This window comes from Leucoraja erinacea, chromosome 21 (assembly GCF_028641065.1).
Source record: "Leucoraja erinacea ecotype New England chromosome 21, Leri_hhj_1, whole genome shotgun sequence".
In the NCBI taxonomy this organism is placed as follows: domain Eukaryota; kingdom Metazoa; phylum Chordata; class Chondrichthyes; order Rajiformes; family Rajidae; genus Leucoraja; species Leucoraja erinaceus.
In genome coordinates this window covers 1483589-1501028 of record NC_073397.1, presented here as the reverse complement: position 1 = coordinate 1501028, position 17440 = coordinate 1483589, and the positions used below count along the sequence as shown (strand labels likewise).

The following is a 17440-nucleotide window of genomic DNA, read 5'->3' as shown; positions in this document are numbered from 1 at the left end:
TTTAGCGGTTCTGAATTTCATAACGTGAAAGCCCTCTCCTTAATATCAATACCTCATACCTTCATATTTAAGACACCCAGACTCAATTACAATCTGAAAAGCATAATATCTGCATGAAACCCAATCAGTTTCAAAATGCAAACTCAGTGAAAGTTTTAACATATTAAAGTAAAAATCCGTCGATGGTCATTGATAGATCAATTCAAATCTGAGAGATGGAAAGGATGGGTTTTTATTAGCCAATGATATCAATGGAGATGGAACAAATGTACAATGGTGTAATCCCATGATCTGACAACAGCAGAATGGACTCAGGGTTAAATGGCATATTCATATCCAAATGCAATTAAAGAGCAGTATTATTTAAAATACTGTCCTTACACCATTTAATACCGATCACATGTTAGAGCATGTACATGGATTATGATGCCAAAAGTTAATTAGCCATCAGAGGCAGTAACCTAGGGTCGAGATCATAATGGCATTTTTTGTGCAAATTAGTATGTTACAATTTAAAAAAATTGACAGGGCAGAGTAATGTTCAGGAATATTCTATTTCAAGCAGATATATTCCAAGCTAGGCAGCTGTCTGTAGATGCCTTGCCAGAGACAAAAATTCCCACTGTTTATGTTAAAACTATAATCATTATATTCAGGGTAATTAGTCTCCCAAAGTCATTCGTTATTTTCAAGTAGTGAACAAAAGAACAGTCAGTACCACCAAGTAGAAAACTTGGCCATTTCATGTTAAGGGCTACTGCTGGAGAGACTGATCACAAACAGTGCCTAATATGTGTAACACTAAAATTAGTCAATCTCAAACACAAACACCCCTAAAAATAGATGCACCCGCTGAGTTTCTCCAGCATTTTTGTGTACCACCCCTAAAAATTGGTCTTCAGGTATTCATGTATGGAGCAAACAGGATGGAAACTCTCACATGAGCTAACACCAACACTGCTCTATACCAGGATGTTAACATTTTATTGAGGCTTTCAACAAGTCAGGTACAGGATTAGGATACAAGAGCAATCATATCAGTAGAACTGGGGATACTGTTACAAAATAAATGAGGTATTCAGTACTTAGCGTAGTATTGCAACTAAATTTGAAAACAATGTCTTCTAAGGCTTAATCTTAAGAACAGGAAACTGGTAAAAGACTGAAGAGCAGAGAGAATCCCGAGCCATGATGCTATTTGTGGAGACATGGGCAAACACAATTGGAAGAAGCCTTGATTGCAACAGGAACCTTGCATTACACACACTTCACACCCAATGCCGAGATGCTCCTACATTTGGAAGCCAGCTCCAACTGATGGACTAGGTCCATTGGGGAGGGGTTGCAGGATGGCGAAACAATCTCTCATGCTTGGTAGGATTTGGAAATCATCCTATCACAAGAGTGTAAAGCTAAATTAGGCAGAATTTGTCTGACAACTGTCATGGCAATGTGCTATTTGATTCCCCTTCCTATGCCATACAGCTGTCATGCCAGAACAATCCTGGCCACACACTTGTTCATGGACCCTGACCAACCATGACAACCAGAGATAAATTGGCAGGATAAGCAAAAGTCTGGTTACTCATCCCCAGTTAATCTCCAGATATCTAAATTATTGATTTGGGAAAACAGGCAGTACATTTCTTTGTTTAATACAGGCAGCTTCAGCTGACCACCTCTGGGCGCGTAAGCAGAGTTTAGTGGATCTGACGATAACCCATCAGACAATGGAGGCACACGTTTCGAAGATCGCAACAATATGGTCTTTCGAACAGCTGTACATCACAAACAGCATATACTAACCAGAAATTAAGACATCTAAAATATAAAAGTTATCAACTTCCATTTATCTTTTCTTTTATTGATAGTTAAATTTTAATCTGTTTCCAACACAATGGAAACAACAGTGGAAACAAAAGTGAATAAACACAGTGCTTGAATCATCACTGAACAGTTTATACCTAAAGCCAGGTTACTGGAAATGCTCGACCGATTAAAAAAAACCTACAGGTGATGCCCTTTTCACACCTCGAGGTCCAAACTCAATTTTTGGGGCAGGGTGGTAAATAGAGAAGAGAAGCCATTTTGTTGGAAACCAAAGTGTGGGAGGGGTGACGTTGTGCGAGGAGCTCCACTGTCACTGCTAGCCTTTGGTTTATGGAACATCAGCTCAGGTCTGAGTATAAATACGCAGACCAACCGCAGTGTGGAGGGGTTGTGAAACAGGTGCATTTGGAAAAAGGCAACATTCAGGTAATTGCTGCAGTGATGTGTTCTCCAGTGCCATGCAATGCTTGCAAAAGGGTTGAAGATTTATATTCCAGCTTCACATGAAAAGTCTGACTCATTTTCCACCCCTCCTCAAAACCAATAAGCAAACCACAAGGTGCAGTTAGAAATTAACTCTGGCTCTTCCAGCTATTTCTGGGTCTAGGTAGCACAAGGTAACAAGAACACACATACCTTTCATGAACACTGAAACATTTAAAATCATTGATTTAAGTGGGTCGGTCTACAAGAGGGCTTATCTTTCAGTGCTGCCATCTGATCCAAACAAAATTGGTACATCAAAACTAAAAACAGTTCTTAAAGGGAAACTGCTTGGAACCAGTGATCAGCATATAGTCTGTACACCTATATATAAATTACACAAAAGGAATACCTATAAAAAAGTAAAACTCAAATTAAAAGGATAAATAGAAGAAACTACACAGTCTAGTTTCACTTTCCACTGTCATTGTGTCTAAGCAGTTCTAAAGTATTTTTAATTTTTTTCTTTTTACTCATTATTCTACAGTGGCCTCATTACAAAACAAAGCCTGCTGAAATGAACAGAGGAACAGAAATATACTTCACAAATTCTTTATACAACACATAACAGTTCTCTAATTTATTGCTATAATTCTCTAAAGAGTCCCTCTGCATTTTAAATAAAGAATGTCAAGTATATTTATATTTACAAAAGGTCTGGCCTTGTGATATGTAGCCCATTCTTCCCATTCTCAATTTGTGCTCATTTTCTCATAATATACAGCTTGCCTTGCAGTAGAAATGTAACTTGTTCCAAACACAACTTTAAACCACTGCAAATTATTCACCCTGGTCTGGTTCTGCTAATTGACACGTTGCATCCTCACAATTCCTTCACTGGTACCTAATTGTTGGTTCAATCAGCATTTGGTCAATTTACCATAGAGAGCAAAAACAAAATGATGAACTGAGGTTATTTTCCCACAACACTTGAAATGTGCTCCTTAGACAGGAACTGAATCCCACAATATTAATTTTGTGACATTACTTTGCTGTGTTCAAGTAAAAGGATCCATCCTGACCAGTCTTGACAAAGTGGCTCCCTGCATCAAATTAGCAAAATTCATTTTTTTATTTAAAAAAACACATTATTACATAGATAACTATAGGGCTTATCTGCAAACAGGAATGGTTTTCAAAGCTTTCACTTTTTTCCTCTTTGCTAAGTTTTTAGTGTTAAGTCTTGTAACAGGAAATGGAAAAGTCTGCGCAGGGCACTGCACAATAAAAGCTATCATGTTATAAAATGACAACTCCCATTTATTGGTCTGCTCAAGCCATATAGACTATGCTCAGAACCAATTTGAACAATATCTCCCTCAGTTAGACTGAATGATTAAGAGTGGATTTGCACCATTTTTTGCACGCAATGGTAGCCCAATGAATTAAAAATTTAGATTTTTTTGATGCTTGGGAGGTCCATTAGGGCGAAAGTTCACCACAAGAAGTGTTGCATCTTGCTTCAGTAACCAGCAACCACATCTAACAATTCTTGATAATTGGTTTTCTAGTCTGCTATATGGAATTTTCATTGGATGTTGAAAGTAAAGTCTATTGAGGTCTGTCTTTCCTGACTCAAGACTAACCCACCGCCGTAATTTTCCAAAGCTGCAAGAATTATGCTTTTTGACTGGAAAATTGCAAATGTTACTCCATTATTTAACAAAAGCACAAATTAGGGAACCACAGATATGGTGGTTTATCACTTGATGATAGAATTTATCAGCAAAGTCTGGTAAGAAGAGTGGATGAAAGCATCTGAGTCGGGTCGGCAACCTTGTTCTGCATAGGGGCCGGGACGCATGTCTGTGAGCGGATGGCATGCCACATATATCACGTGTAAACATGGATCCAGCCCCATCCCGCCCCGGATTGCAGGCATCAAATCACGGCTTTGCGCAGGATGCAGTACAGCCACAGCTCAGCGCTCGGCCGCGCTCCGTATGATCACGTGAAAAACAAATCCGCCTGCGGGCCGGATGATTTTTGGTTACAGGCCGCATTCGGCCCGGGGGCCGTAGGTTGCCGACCCCTGATGTAAGTAAATTGCAGAACTGGTTTGAGGCTAGAATGGTCTCTTCTGTTTGTGTGGACACAAGTAACAACAGGTGCTGGTTTACATAGAAAAATACACCAAGTGCTGGAGTAACTCAGCGGGTCAGGCGGCATCTCTAGAGAACATGAGCAGTCCACATTTCGGGTCGGGACCCTTCTTCAGACTCATTGTGGTAGAGGGGGAGAGAGTTGGAACTTAAAAGCCCCTCTCACCTGTATCAACCCATCACTTGCCAGACTCTGTCCCACCCCAACCCCTCTTCCAGCTTTCTCCCTCTGCCACAATCCATCTGAAGAAGGATCCCAACCCAAAACGTTTCCTGTCCATGTCCTCCGGAGTTTGTGTCCTATTCTGATTGTGTCCTGACTTTACTAGGGGATGAGTCTGAGTGGAGGCCAAGAAAGAGGAAGAAAGAAGCAAAGGCATTGCAAAACGGATGGTCAACTTCAAGGTCCTCTCTTCAAAATATTTTGTTTGGAAATCATGCTGATAGGATAGCATTGTTAGAGGCTAGAGAGGGAAAGAGGAGCCTGTAGGTTGTGTGGTAGGAGTCAGTTCTGCAGCACGTTCACGGAGAGGTGCTGTATTCCGGTCCAGCAATGGTCAACAGATGCTCTGTGGGTCTACACTGCCACCTACTCCAGTGTAATCACTGACATTTGATGCTAATTTATTATTTTAGCCATCAATGAGTACTGTTACAATGTGCTTGCCAGGGCTCAGTGCAATGCCATCTCACAAAGGCTCTTTTAACTCCTCCATTGAAAGACACTGGCTCCCTGGTCATTTTTAAAGCTTTTATTTAAATTAATCTGGAATTAAGGAAGCTGTCTGCATCCAGGACTCCACCAGAGTCCCTTTCATCAACCCCTTGAAGGCGTGAATGACAAGTAGAGCCTAACCTGAACTTTGCTCTTCCTGCACAGTAGGAAGGCACTGAGCCGCTGCAAAAAATATATTCACTGTACTTAGGTACATGTGACAATAATGTACCACTGAAGGTTTCAGCATCAAACCAGGATCTGAGTGACACTGAGTTTAGTCCTTCATCTCCTGGTACAATAATACACAAATTATGTCTCAAGTGACTTCAAAACTACTTCAAAAATATCTTAAAAGGTTAACTAATTCAAGCCGTGTTTGCCTCCCTTCACAGCCATCTGTGTGAAATAGGCTTCCCTTTGCTCGATGCAGAATGCTTGCTCTCTACACTTGTATTAACATGATGTAAAATTAAGCAGGTTCAGCTACAAATTCAATAAGCAACAGATGGGATGGGCAACTGCAACAAGATGCAACAAAGCTGCTGGGTGGAGTGGTAAAATATTGTTTACGTCACCCCACTTTTGACATCTTTAATTCTCCCCCCCCCCCCCGCAACCTAGCTGTCAAATTTTAACAAAGCAGCATCATTTGTGGGCTATATAACAATCAGATCTACATCCACCATTATTGTTTGTAGAATTTCCAGGAAAATGTACGGGTTCATTGCTGCTTTATATCACAAACAGAGAGCAACTTTGCATAATACAAGACCAGATGCACTGTACTTTTCTCCGCAAAGTGATGTGTATCATAAAGACCAAGTGCAGACAAACAGATGGGACACCGCCTCAATAAACACAGTGCATCTTTGGAAAGCATCTCCAATTAAAGATTTTGGAAATTATCTAAAGTTTTCAAACTGCTGAATACACTGTGCAAACATCAAAGACTATTTGCTTGCATTTCAAGGTTAAAAAAAAAAACAGGACAGAATTTCATAGTTAGTGATTCAGAATAATTACAATAAAAAAACAGACATTCAACAGATGAATAAATAATGTAGTAACGAAATATATGACTCAACATTTGGACCTCGGCACAAAACCATAAGTTATGCAAGGTTGTAACAGTAAAGAAAGTGAAAAACAACTTTTGCTTTTTAAAAAAAAACTTCAGTGGACAGTAAACGTTGAATACTTCAAAACTTGATATTCACTTTGGAAATAAACCATCAACAAAAAACGTAATCTCCGAGCTGTCATGGGACCTGCACAGGGGACTGTGCCCGGCTGCACTGAAGCCAGTGTCCACCTGCTGGTATGGTCAAAGCAGCAAAGCCTGGGTCAAGGGGAAGGGGCTGGAGTGAGAGACTCTTTCAATGCACGCTGCCACCGTGATATCACTTCTTTATAGGATATTCCTTTCTGTTCATTAGCCATAATTACACCGCTTGCATTCCGCCATCTTCTGAGCTACATGTTGGAAGGTGGGAGGTTGTGGAGCAGAGAACAGGGGCATTTTAACAAATAATACTAACCCAGGCCATCTTCCCAGTGTTCCAGCAAGTTACGAGGGTTATACATTGCCACCCACTCTGAAACAAGAGACCAACTTGTAATGGATTAGATTCAGAAAGAGTCATCAAGAAAATTGGTCTTCAGTGATCCTTTTAAAAGTTTTTTGTTTAAAAATCAATAACAACAATTTACTAACTAAACTAAAGGCAAAATAAAGGCAGAAAATACTTGATTATAATTTGGCTCCCTTCCCACCCCTCATAAAACAACTAAAATACAAAAAACAAGTGTCATACAGTAACAGACAACCTCATCTTCCATTCACACACCCACTGTGTATTTAATTTTATAATTACACAGAACTGCTACAGTACGATTCAGAATCTTCTTGCTACAGGGAAACCAGTGTCCCAACACCTCACTATAGGTGCTGGCAATACTACCAAAATGTGTCACATCGTCTGAGAAGATTTGGTGCAGAGGGTGGAGGTGTGTGACGGGGAAGGGAGATGGGACTTTTGGCAGGTCTGGTTACTGAGCACCAGCCTGCTGACACACGGACAAGATGAGCAGACAGAACTGATACGGATTCTGGCTGCCGACAGCAGACAAAAGCAAGGCGTGATATCGGGAAAATACCTTGTCAGTTCCTCAGCAAGTTTAGCGAGAAATAGTCACTAGCAACTACTGGAAACGCAAAACACTGCAGATTAAATCAGAGACCAAACCAGCAAATGCAGCAAACACTCAGCAGATCAGGCAGCAACTATGGGGAGAGAAGAGTTCCTGTTTCAGGGTAATGACTTTTCTAGAGAACTCATGAGAGCCACAGATCTGAAACAGTAACTATTTTACTTTTTCTCCATAGCTGCCATCCAACCTATTGCGTACTTCCGGCATCTCTGTATTTACTAAAAGCAACTAATCTATATTTGGAGTTTTACGGCATCAATGTACCTTTATAGATTAGCACCAGTATTTACATCTGCTTGGCTTAACATAACCTGCTGATCTGTGTGTCATACAGGGCTACAAGCTCACTCTCACCAGATCTTGGTTTGTGTGTGCGCCATGCTGAGATTGCAACACCACTCCCCTCCGTTTGTCACTGAGTTTTTTAACTGGTTCCTTAATTCAGAGAAAGTACAATTCTGTACATGCTTTGCTGTAAAATCGTTGCGGACAAGGTATCTTTTAAAAGTCTAATTTGCAAACTTTTCAAGGGGATTCGTTCTGAAGAAGGGTCACGGTAGTGATCTTTATTCTCCTCATCCTTTCTCCCAACATCAAATGCTCCAATCAGTACTAACAGAAGAGAGAGTGGAACAGCTATTGTGTGGTGTATGCAACTCCTAGAAAGAGTTTCCTGAACTGCAGCACAAAGCCACAGCACAATTAGAGAACAGACTAACCAACAGGCCACTGGTACTGTGGAAAGGCAGGACAAGCACATAGAACTCTTTCAATCTCACCAGCCAGGGAGAGTTCAACTGGCAGATTCCTCCCTCCTCTCCTGAGACCAGTGTATTACAAAAAAAGTAAGGTGAATACTGACAAAACTAGAGCTTAGAGCAAGAGGCATCAAGTAACTGTTGATGGCCCCCCTTGAGTGATATCTATGTGGTGAAAAATCAGGACATTTTTGCCTTCCTACTCTCTCTCCTCCCATCCCCGTTACTTGTCCCCCATAATCTCTGAAGCAACAATCAAAGCGTAGTTTGTGCTATGGAGAATGCGGTCACCAATTAAAATTGACCATTAAAGCAACCTCAGTGTATTTCAACACAACTGCTTTAGATTCCTAACCCCACACAGTGTGAGTGGAGAGGAGGATTGGTGGTGGGGGGGTGTAGGAGGTGTGGAGAAGAGAACAGTTCGAGGCAGGAAGGGGTCATAAACATGGTTTAAAATTTTAAATCAAGAAAATCTAAAGTTGACCTAAAAGTAAATAGAAATTCTACTCGGCATTCTGGGTACCATCTACAGAGTTTTTCTGAGTTTCCTGCACAGAACTGTCCTGTACGGCAGTGAAGTCTGTTGAATTTCTCATGCTCTCCTCAACGTTTATGAGCTGTGGGCAGGGTTCAGTTCCCTCAGTTGCAGCCTCGTCCTTGGCTTTCTTCCTCTTCTTCTTTGGGCTTCCAGTGGTGTCTCCCTCAGAGTGTGCAAAGCCAGGCATTGCCATGCCAACACCGTGCGGAAGGAACATGGAAGGGTATATTAATCCAGCAGGCATACTGTGCAGCAGGAATGGGTTGATGGGTAACGCATTGCTGGTGGTGACTCTGGCTTCTCCAGAGTCAGGGAAAGATGAACTCGGACCTGGTTTCTCCCCTGACAAAGATCCATCCTCGTGTTTCCTTGACTCGGCAGCACCACTGTGCTGTTCGCTGCCTTTATTTGCTTTAGAGGAAACACTTGTCGTCAACGTAGACGTACATGAAGTGCTGGTATTTGACATCATCGATGGGCTGTTCAACAATCCCCCTACGCCAAACACGTGCGACATCCCAGCCATCCCAGGGAGCATCATAGGCAACATGTTCAGGCTGTTCTTGCCATCCTCTCCCGAGGGGATAGCAGCAAATCCCGCTGGGAATCCCATCAACCCGGCCAGCTGAAGGTTATGAATGTTTCTCAGGTTCTGAAGGCTCACGAGATCCATCCCAGCGATGAGCCCGTTCATGAACATTGGTCCCATTGCCGAGGTGGTGTCACCCATAAGGACGCCAGGTTTGACCATCTCACTCCGCGGTCTCCTTCCCCGCTTCCTGGCACCCGTCTCTTTCACCACGGGCTCCGTCAAGATGCGGCCAAACTTGTTCTCCGGTAGAAAGCCCTGAAGACCAAAGCAAAAAGTAATAGATGAATGTGGCAGCACCTGAAGACTCTGGGCAGAGATGTACCTCAAAGCTCACCAGTAGTAAACCAGAAGGGACACTCCTGATTTATATACTTTATGTATTGTTTATAATATCATGGCATGGGGGCTATACAAAGATTCTGCACGTAGCTGTAGGATACAGTCACTCCTCTCCTATCTCCACGTTCCTGGGCCTTTAACATCAAACCAACTTGAAGCAATCAACCTAACACGGTGGAGTTGGGAATTCAGCCAACGAGAGGATTGTGTAAATATTTCCAGGCTACTCGTATTAGTGTTTGGTGTGAAAAGAGCGCAAGGAGGCTACGATTGGAGAGAGAGTGACACCATGTATGGGAAAGGGGAACATTGAAAAAAAACAATGTGGAGAAGTGTCATCCACTAGGAATAATGAGTAAGCCAGAGTGCCATTTAATTGAGAGTTTGAATGGTGTTGGTGTTCAGGGAGACCTTGAACACAAACCTATAGACTCAACAGAATCGAGGACGGCAGTAGCATGTTGGTGTTTTATTCAGGATGGATTTCAGTCTGAGAGTGCAGTCCTTCAGTGATCTGGGGTTAGTACAGGTGAAAGATCAAAGCCAATGCTATCGAACAGCGGAGCAGCGTAACAGCATCTCCCACCATGTTTTGTCTGTCCCCCAATCCTAATGATACTGTACAACATTTGGCAAATTTACAAGATTCACAACCAAGCGGCAAACAAAGTCAGGAGAAGTGTCTCATCTTCCCACCCCCTCCAGAGAGCGCACACACACACACGTCTGAGTGACTTACCGAGTGTTTCACGATTTCCGCCCACTCGGGTGCGACAGCGTACTCTGGGTTTGCGTCCAGCCATGTTGCCAGCTCCTTCAGCAACGGTGCCATCGCGCCCCCCAGCTGCGAAACACACAGACACATCCTCATGGACATTTGTGTAGGTGCACAATTCTCTACCACACTGACCCCATCCACCGTGGCCTCCATTCCCTCATCCCATGACCACCACCTTTCCACAACCACCATCCCTCATTGTGACTCTCCTACCTCCCCTAGCCCGGACTCCCCACCTCACCTAGCCCTGACTCCCCACCTCACCTAGCCCTGACTCCCCCCACCTTGTACGTTTTGAAGAAAGTAAAAACAAGGAATTGTGGGTGTGAGTGTATAAAAAAAAGTGCTGGGGAAACTCAACAGATCAGGCAGCATTTCTGGAGAACGTGGATAGCAACGTTTCAGGTTGAGACCCTTCTTCAGAATAATTGTATGTGAAGGAAAGAAAGTTGGAAGAGAGAAGCGGCAGGACAAAGCTTGGCAGATAATAGAATAATAGTTGAAATAAATCATATTCTTCAAAAAACGTGCGCTCTCCTACGGTTTTTGTTTGTGCTGAATCGAACAGCTAGTGCCACCTTTGCCCAGACCTGTTCGCTTGCCAGAGGCCATGTCCCTGGAGAACCATTACAGACTGGGATGTAGAGGTGAGGACATTCTTGTCTAGCTGAAGTGAAGTGTCTGTCGCGGAAACTTTCAGACATCGTGCCCATGGTTCAATAAGCTTCAAGACATCAGCGAAAGAGATAAAGCTGGCCCACAAGATAGAGCCCTAAACTGGGGAAGGGGGACGCTGATAGTTTGTCAGGTATTGCATTTTGGAAGGTCTAACAAGGGCAGGACTTACACAGTGAAAGGTAGGCCTCTGGGAAGTGATGTAGAACAGAGGGATCTAGGAGTGCAGGTGCATGCTTCTTTGAAGGTCGAGTTGAGCCCTTCTCTAACCCCCTCCTCTCTCCCCCCTGAGTATAGGGGAAAGAGTATAGAAGTTGGGAGGCCATGTTGCAGTTGTAGAAGACGTTGGTGAGACAGCATTTGGAATATTGTGTTCAGTTCTGGGCACCATGTTCTAGGAAAGATACTGTCAAGCTGGAAATGGTTGAGAGAAAATTTACAAGGATGTTGCCAGGACTAGAGGGTGTGAGCTATAGGGAGAGGTTGAGTAGGTTGGGTCTCTATTCCTTGGTGCGCAGGAGGGTGAAAGGGGGGGAGGGAGGAGAGGGAGGAAGGAAGGGGGAGGGAGAGGGGGGAGGGGAGATAGGAGGGGGAGAGAGGAAGGGTTAGAGAGGAGGGGGAGAAAGAAAGGGGGGGTGGAGGGGAAGGGAGAGGGGGGGAGGAGGGCAGTTGGAGGAGAGGAGGGGGTAGAGGAGGGTGAGAGGGGGGTGGAGGAGGGTAGTGGGGAGGGGGGCAGAGGGGGGTGGGAGGGGGAGGGAGAGATACAGGAGGGGAGAGAGGGGGGGGGAGAGAGAAGAGGGGGAGAGAGTGGGGAGGGGGAAGAGGGGGGGGGGGGGGGGATGGGTGGATGGGGAGGGTAGAGGGTTCCGTCCAGTCAACGCGGGGGGGGGGGGGGGGGGGGGGGGGGGCTGTGGCATCTCACACACACAGTAACGAACCCCCTTGATATTATATTAATATTATTCATTGGCTCCTTTTATCCCATTCCCACCCTAACTCGAGGGGAGAGAGTGGGGCAGAGAAAGAGAGAGAGCGGGGGGGGGGGGGGAGAGTGGGAGGAAGGAGAGAGAGGGGTAGGGGGGGGGGGGGGGGGCAGGGGGAGGGAAGGGGGGAGAGGAAGGGGGGGAGAGGGGAGGAGGAAAGGTGGAGATGGGATGGAGAAGGGGGGGGGAAGGGGTTAGAGAGGCGGGGAGAGGAGGGAGGAGGGGGGGAGAGAGGGGGGAAATGGGGGAGAGGGGGATGGGGAAGAGGGGTGGGGCGAGGGGGAGGAGAGGGGGAGGGAGGGAGAGGGGGATGGGGGGGGGGGGGGAGGGTAGGGGGTAGGGGGGAATGGGGGGAGAGAGGGGGGAGGGGAGGAGGGGGGGAGAGGGGGAGGGGGAGGGGAGAGAAGAATGGGGAGGGGGGGGGAGAGGGGTAGAGAGAGAGAGGTAGGGGAAGGAGTGGGAGATGGAGGGGGAGAGGGGGGAAGAGTGGGGGAGGGAAGGGGAGAGGGGTAGGGGAGAGGAGAGGGGGGATAGGAGGAGAGAGGGGAGGGGGGGAGGAGAGGGCTTGAGGAGGGGGAGAGGGGAGGAAGGGGGAGAGAGAGAGGGAGTGGGCGGACTTGAACTCGGTGAGCAGGCGAGGTCGACTGCGAACAGTTGAGATCGGGATCACCAGCGAAGTAAAGGCTTCACGATTCCCCATGTTCCTGCGATCAACGGAGGAATCTCAGGCCTCCATAGACGGCCTCTCCCAGAGGGAGTAATGGCCGCCAGGGCCACCTTCTCATCTCGCTACCCCGCGTGACGATAACGGCCACCGCTGCCATGTTCTACGATCGTGCGGGGGAGATGGAGAAGATTCAAAAGCAAGCCGGTGACCTCCGGTGGCCTCGGGATCTGCAGAACTTGCTCGTTCTTTCGTGCAATAACAACTGCCGCCGCCATGTTGTTGAACTTCAAGAAGCACAGCGCTGGACGACTTGATCACGTGTTGGCGGGCTTCAACCCACGTAACTGGCTGAGCATTGAAAGTCTGCACAGCTGGTCGCGAAGATCAAAGGCATTGTGGTGTCGTGCAGCAGTTATATTTTAAAACAATTTTAGTTAAAAACTCGGGAAATAATTAACCACATTTTCAGTTGAGGAGATTTTTGAGTTCATGAGGTAAATCTCTACCGGAATATGTCAACATTTCTCCGTTACCGCGTCGGGTTTTGGAGGAGATATGAAAACAAACAAAGAAACAAACACACAAAGAGAGTTTTGAATAGTTATATGTTATAATATAGACAGAATTATGAAATTCAGATAGCAGATTAGGATGGCCATCCAGACAAGTGTGAGGTAATGCACTTTGGAAGGTTCAATGGGAGGTCTAAGGAGGAGGTCTAGAGTAAATGGCAGGGACTTTAGGAACATTATTGTAGAGAGGTCTCGGGGTGCAAGTTCTTAACTTCCTGAAATTGTCTCATAAGTGGATGAGGTAGTTAAGAAGGCTTCATAGATGGAGGCATTGAGTATAAGAGGTGGGACATCATGTTGCAGTTGAACAAAACATTGGCTAGACTGTGCTTAGAGCATTGTGTATTATAGTTGACACACTACACAAAGTACAGTATGTGCTGGCAATAGAAAGGGTGCAGAAGAGATTTACCAGTATGTTGCCTGGGATGGAGTGCTGTGGTTATGCGGAGAGATTGGATCGGCTGGGTTTATTCTCATGTGAACGTAGGAGACTGAAAGGTTGAGTTTTTCAGAGCTACCAGGGGATGTAGTGGAGGCAGGTCCATTGACAATGTTATTAGGCGGTTAGACAGGTACTTGTGATAGGAAAGGAGTAGAGGGATACGGGCCTAATGCAGGCAAAGGGGATTGAAACAGCCCAGGAACGGGCCCTTCAGCCCACAATGTTTGTGTCGCACATGATGCCTAGCTGAACCGATCTCGTCTGCCTGAAAATGGTCCATATTCTCAAAAAGCCTTGAATCTGTCTCCACCACCTCCCCAGGCAATGCGTTCCAGACCGCCACCATCATCTGTGTAAAACACCTGCCAACAAACTTTCCCCCTCTCACATTATAGACATCCCCTCTGGTATTGGACATTTCCTCCCTGGGTAATAAGACTGTCGATCCTATCTATGCCTCTCATCATTTTATATACTTCTATCAAGTCTCCCCTCAACCTCTGACTCTTCAATCCAGGTCTCTTCACACATCCCCTGCAGCTGAAACCCTCTAATCCAGGCAGTATTCTGGTAAACCTCCTCTGTACATTGACGTCTAGGTCATTTATATATCTGACAAACAGCAGAGGTCCCAGCGCAGATACTTAAGAGTAAGCATGGATGAGGTTGACCGAAGGGCCTGTTTCCACACTGTGTCACTCTATGACTCTAGGTGTTCAGGCTCCAATGAGAGGACCTCAGCTTTAGACTGAGCCCTGCCACGTAATCTTACCTTCCTTCCACTTCCCTTATGCACGACAGGCACCCTTTCCTCCCCAGTCAGCGAGTTGATGTCCAGTTTACTAGGATCCTTGCAGCGATGCCTCCTTTGTTTTGGTCGCTCCGAAAGGCTGTGTAAAATAGCCGTGCAATTCTGCCACAGAAATACAACCATGAGATAGTCAAGCCTTATGTTGCACAGGATAGAAAATACGTTTTCAGATCTTTCCTGCCTCTCCTAAGATGATGACCATTGCACAGTTACTGCTGTCCTCTTGCACCACAAGACAATGTAGTCAGCTACTCGTGTGGTGCAGGCTAATAACAGCAGACAACTGCACCTCTTAAGTTTGCTGATGACACTGTGGTGGTGGGCCTGATCTCAGACAACGATGAGAAGGCCTACCGGGAGGAGGTGGCTGATCTAGCACTCTGGTGCCAGGACAACAGCCTCCTCTTGAACATCAAAAAAACGAAGGAGCTGATCATGGACTTTATCCGTGGGCACATCATCCGAGGACGTACACTCCATTGAGGATAAATGGGGATCCTGTGGATAGGGTGAACTGTTTTAAATATCTGGGAGTCCACATCTCTGAGGATATGACATGGGCATCACACGCCTCAGCACTCGTGAGTAAGGCAAGGCAGCGCCTTTACCACCTCAGGCAATTGAGGAAATTCAGAGTGTCTCCGAGGATCCTCCAGTGCTTCTACGCAGCGGCGGTGGAAAGCATCTTGTCCGGGAACATTACCATCTGGTTTGGGAATTGCTCTGCCAAGGACAAGAAGGCTCTGCAGAGAGTAGTGCGTTCGGCCGAACGCACTATGGGAACTTCACTCACCCCCCTGCAGGAACTATACAACAGGAGGTGCAACTCCAGAGCAAATAAAATCATGGGAGACCCCTTCCACCCCTGCAACGGACTGTTCCAGCTGCTACGGTCAGGAGTTTCTTCCCAGAGGCAATTCGGACAGTAAACGCCTATCTCACCAGGGACTAACGCTACAGAACGTTTTTCCTTCCATTATTTATTATGTAAAAGAATATGTGTGTTATGATTGTGTTTATAATTTGTTTGGTTGTTTTGTTGTTTGTCTTTTGCACAAAAGTCCGCGAGCATTGCCACTTTCATTTCCCTGCACATCTCGTATGTGTATGTGACAAATAAACTTGACTTGACTTGACTCTAATGGATATTATTGGACACAGTGATGAAGATGATGCATGCTAATTCACTGTGGAAACACAGTGTTGTCAGCGAAGGACGAGTGATGCATCTCTACATCACCACGTGTGTGGCTCCCACCAACCACGATGCTCACCCAGAAGGTGGGGACCACGGGCACATGAAGTGCCTTTGCAGGTTGCCGCAGGGCTCCTCAGAGACAGCACAGCCTGAAGGGACAACGACGAGGTACTCACGGGAGCCAGGTTGGACACATCCATGGTGTAGGTGGGATGCTGCCTTAGCCACTCAATCAGACTCTTGTTTTTCTCTTCCTCCTCGTTTCCCAGTTGCTGCTTGCCCTGAGGCAGTTTAATCATCATGCCGGCCATGTTGTCGGTGGAGTGAGCTACCCCAGAGAAAAGCTGCTTCGACAGACCGCTCTCCTTCATTAAAAACAGAACCACTAATGAGAATCATGCAGCCATTCGGCCCTGCAGGCTTGTGCCATTTGGGCTCGGTCCCACAGCCAGCTTTCATTCCAGAAACTTGCAATTTCTCATTCTCCAAATCAGGACCAGGAGGCAGCCACTCAGCCCTAAGCTGCCGTATCTTTACATTGTCACGGATATTCTGACTGGAATTTAAGCTCCATCTTCCTCTCTCCGAGTTGCTTTCCAAGACTATATCCTCTTTTGCCTTGACATATTCAGAGGTTATCGCATTGGAGTGTGCCTGATCAAATCACTCATCTCCACTCCAAACCTCCAGTCTATGATTGTAAATGTATGGACTGTATGTTACTGAATGAGTTGCTCCCTACTTTATTTGAATCTCTCTCGTCTATGAATTTCTTAACCTCCATGCTGCATGAGGGAGAAAACGCATAACGTTTTCATAAACATCCTCTACCAATAGCACCGTGGCGTAGCTGGTAGAGCCGTTGCCTCACAACGCCCGAGACCCAGTTTTGATCTCAAGCTTGGGTACTGTCAGTGTGGCGTTTGCACGTTCTCCGTGACCGCGTGAGTTTCCTCCAGATTCCTTCCCACATTCCAAAGGTGTGCGGGTCTGTAGGTTAATTAGTCTCTGTAAATTACCCAAGAAAGTGGGATAACATAGAACTAGTGTGAATGGGTGATCAGTGTGGACGCGGTGGGCCGAAGGGCTGGTTTCCATGCTGTATTTCTAAACCCTAAACTTCTTATGATCCCTTTCTCCATGTGGCATTCAGAAAGAATTGTTGCTACAGCTGTTGTCTTACTGCTGGATACAATTTCAAACACTGCATTTGTGCACAACTTCACCAAACATGGCTTAAGCTCTTGCTGCAGACCAAGCACATACATTTACATATCATTTTATTCATTGAGCAGTTTCCACATAAAAACTTTCTGACTTAAATTTTCTTGCATTTAATCTTACAGAAAGAACGAGGATAATAATCAAGCTAAACTCTCACACAAACCTCTTAGTCTCCGAGATGGAGAATGTCTCAGCAAACAGCAGCACCTCCCAACAGCACAGGGTGCTAAGATGCACCATACCAAGGGGTGCCTTAAGCAAGAAGAGTGTGTGCAGGAGTAAAGCGTATGGGGGAGAGGGTGAAAGTTACAAGGCTGAACAAATGAATTTAAATGTATTCACAACGCATTGTTTGTTTTGAATTATTGCATGGGGTTCCAAGTTTCTAAATCTAATGCAAGACAAAGTGGTGGCGGTAGTGCAGTGGTGCAGCGGTAGAGTTGCTGCCTCACAGTGGTAGAGACCCGGGTTCAATTCTGACTACTGGCACTGTCTGTGCAGTTTGTATGTCCT

General features: G+C 45.6%; 1 protein-coding gene across 5 annotated transcripts in view; it reads right to left on the bottom strand.

Moving 5' to 3' along the window:
* Nucleotides 1-965: 965 nt before the first annotated feature.
* chd6 (chromodomain helicase DNA binding protein 6) overlaps nt 966-17440 on the bottom strand; it is a 186725-nt gene continuing 170250 nt past the window's right edge. For all 5 annotated transcript variants that reach the window (XM_055651953.1, XM_055651954.1, XM_055651951.1 and 2 more), the window contains 4 exons: nt 15880-16068; nt 14467-14607; nt 10314-10418; nt 966-9490 (listed from right to left, as the gene is read on the bottom strand). In XM_055651953.1, coding sequence (XP_055507928.1) covers nt 8609-9490; nt 10314-10418; nt 14467-14607; nt 15880-16068 — 1317 coding nt within the window. In that variant the 3' untranslated portion in view covers nt 966-8608. The remainder of the gene's footprint in view (nt 9491-10313; nt 10419-14466; nt 14608-15879; nt 16069-17440) is intronic.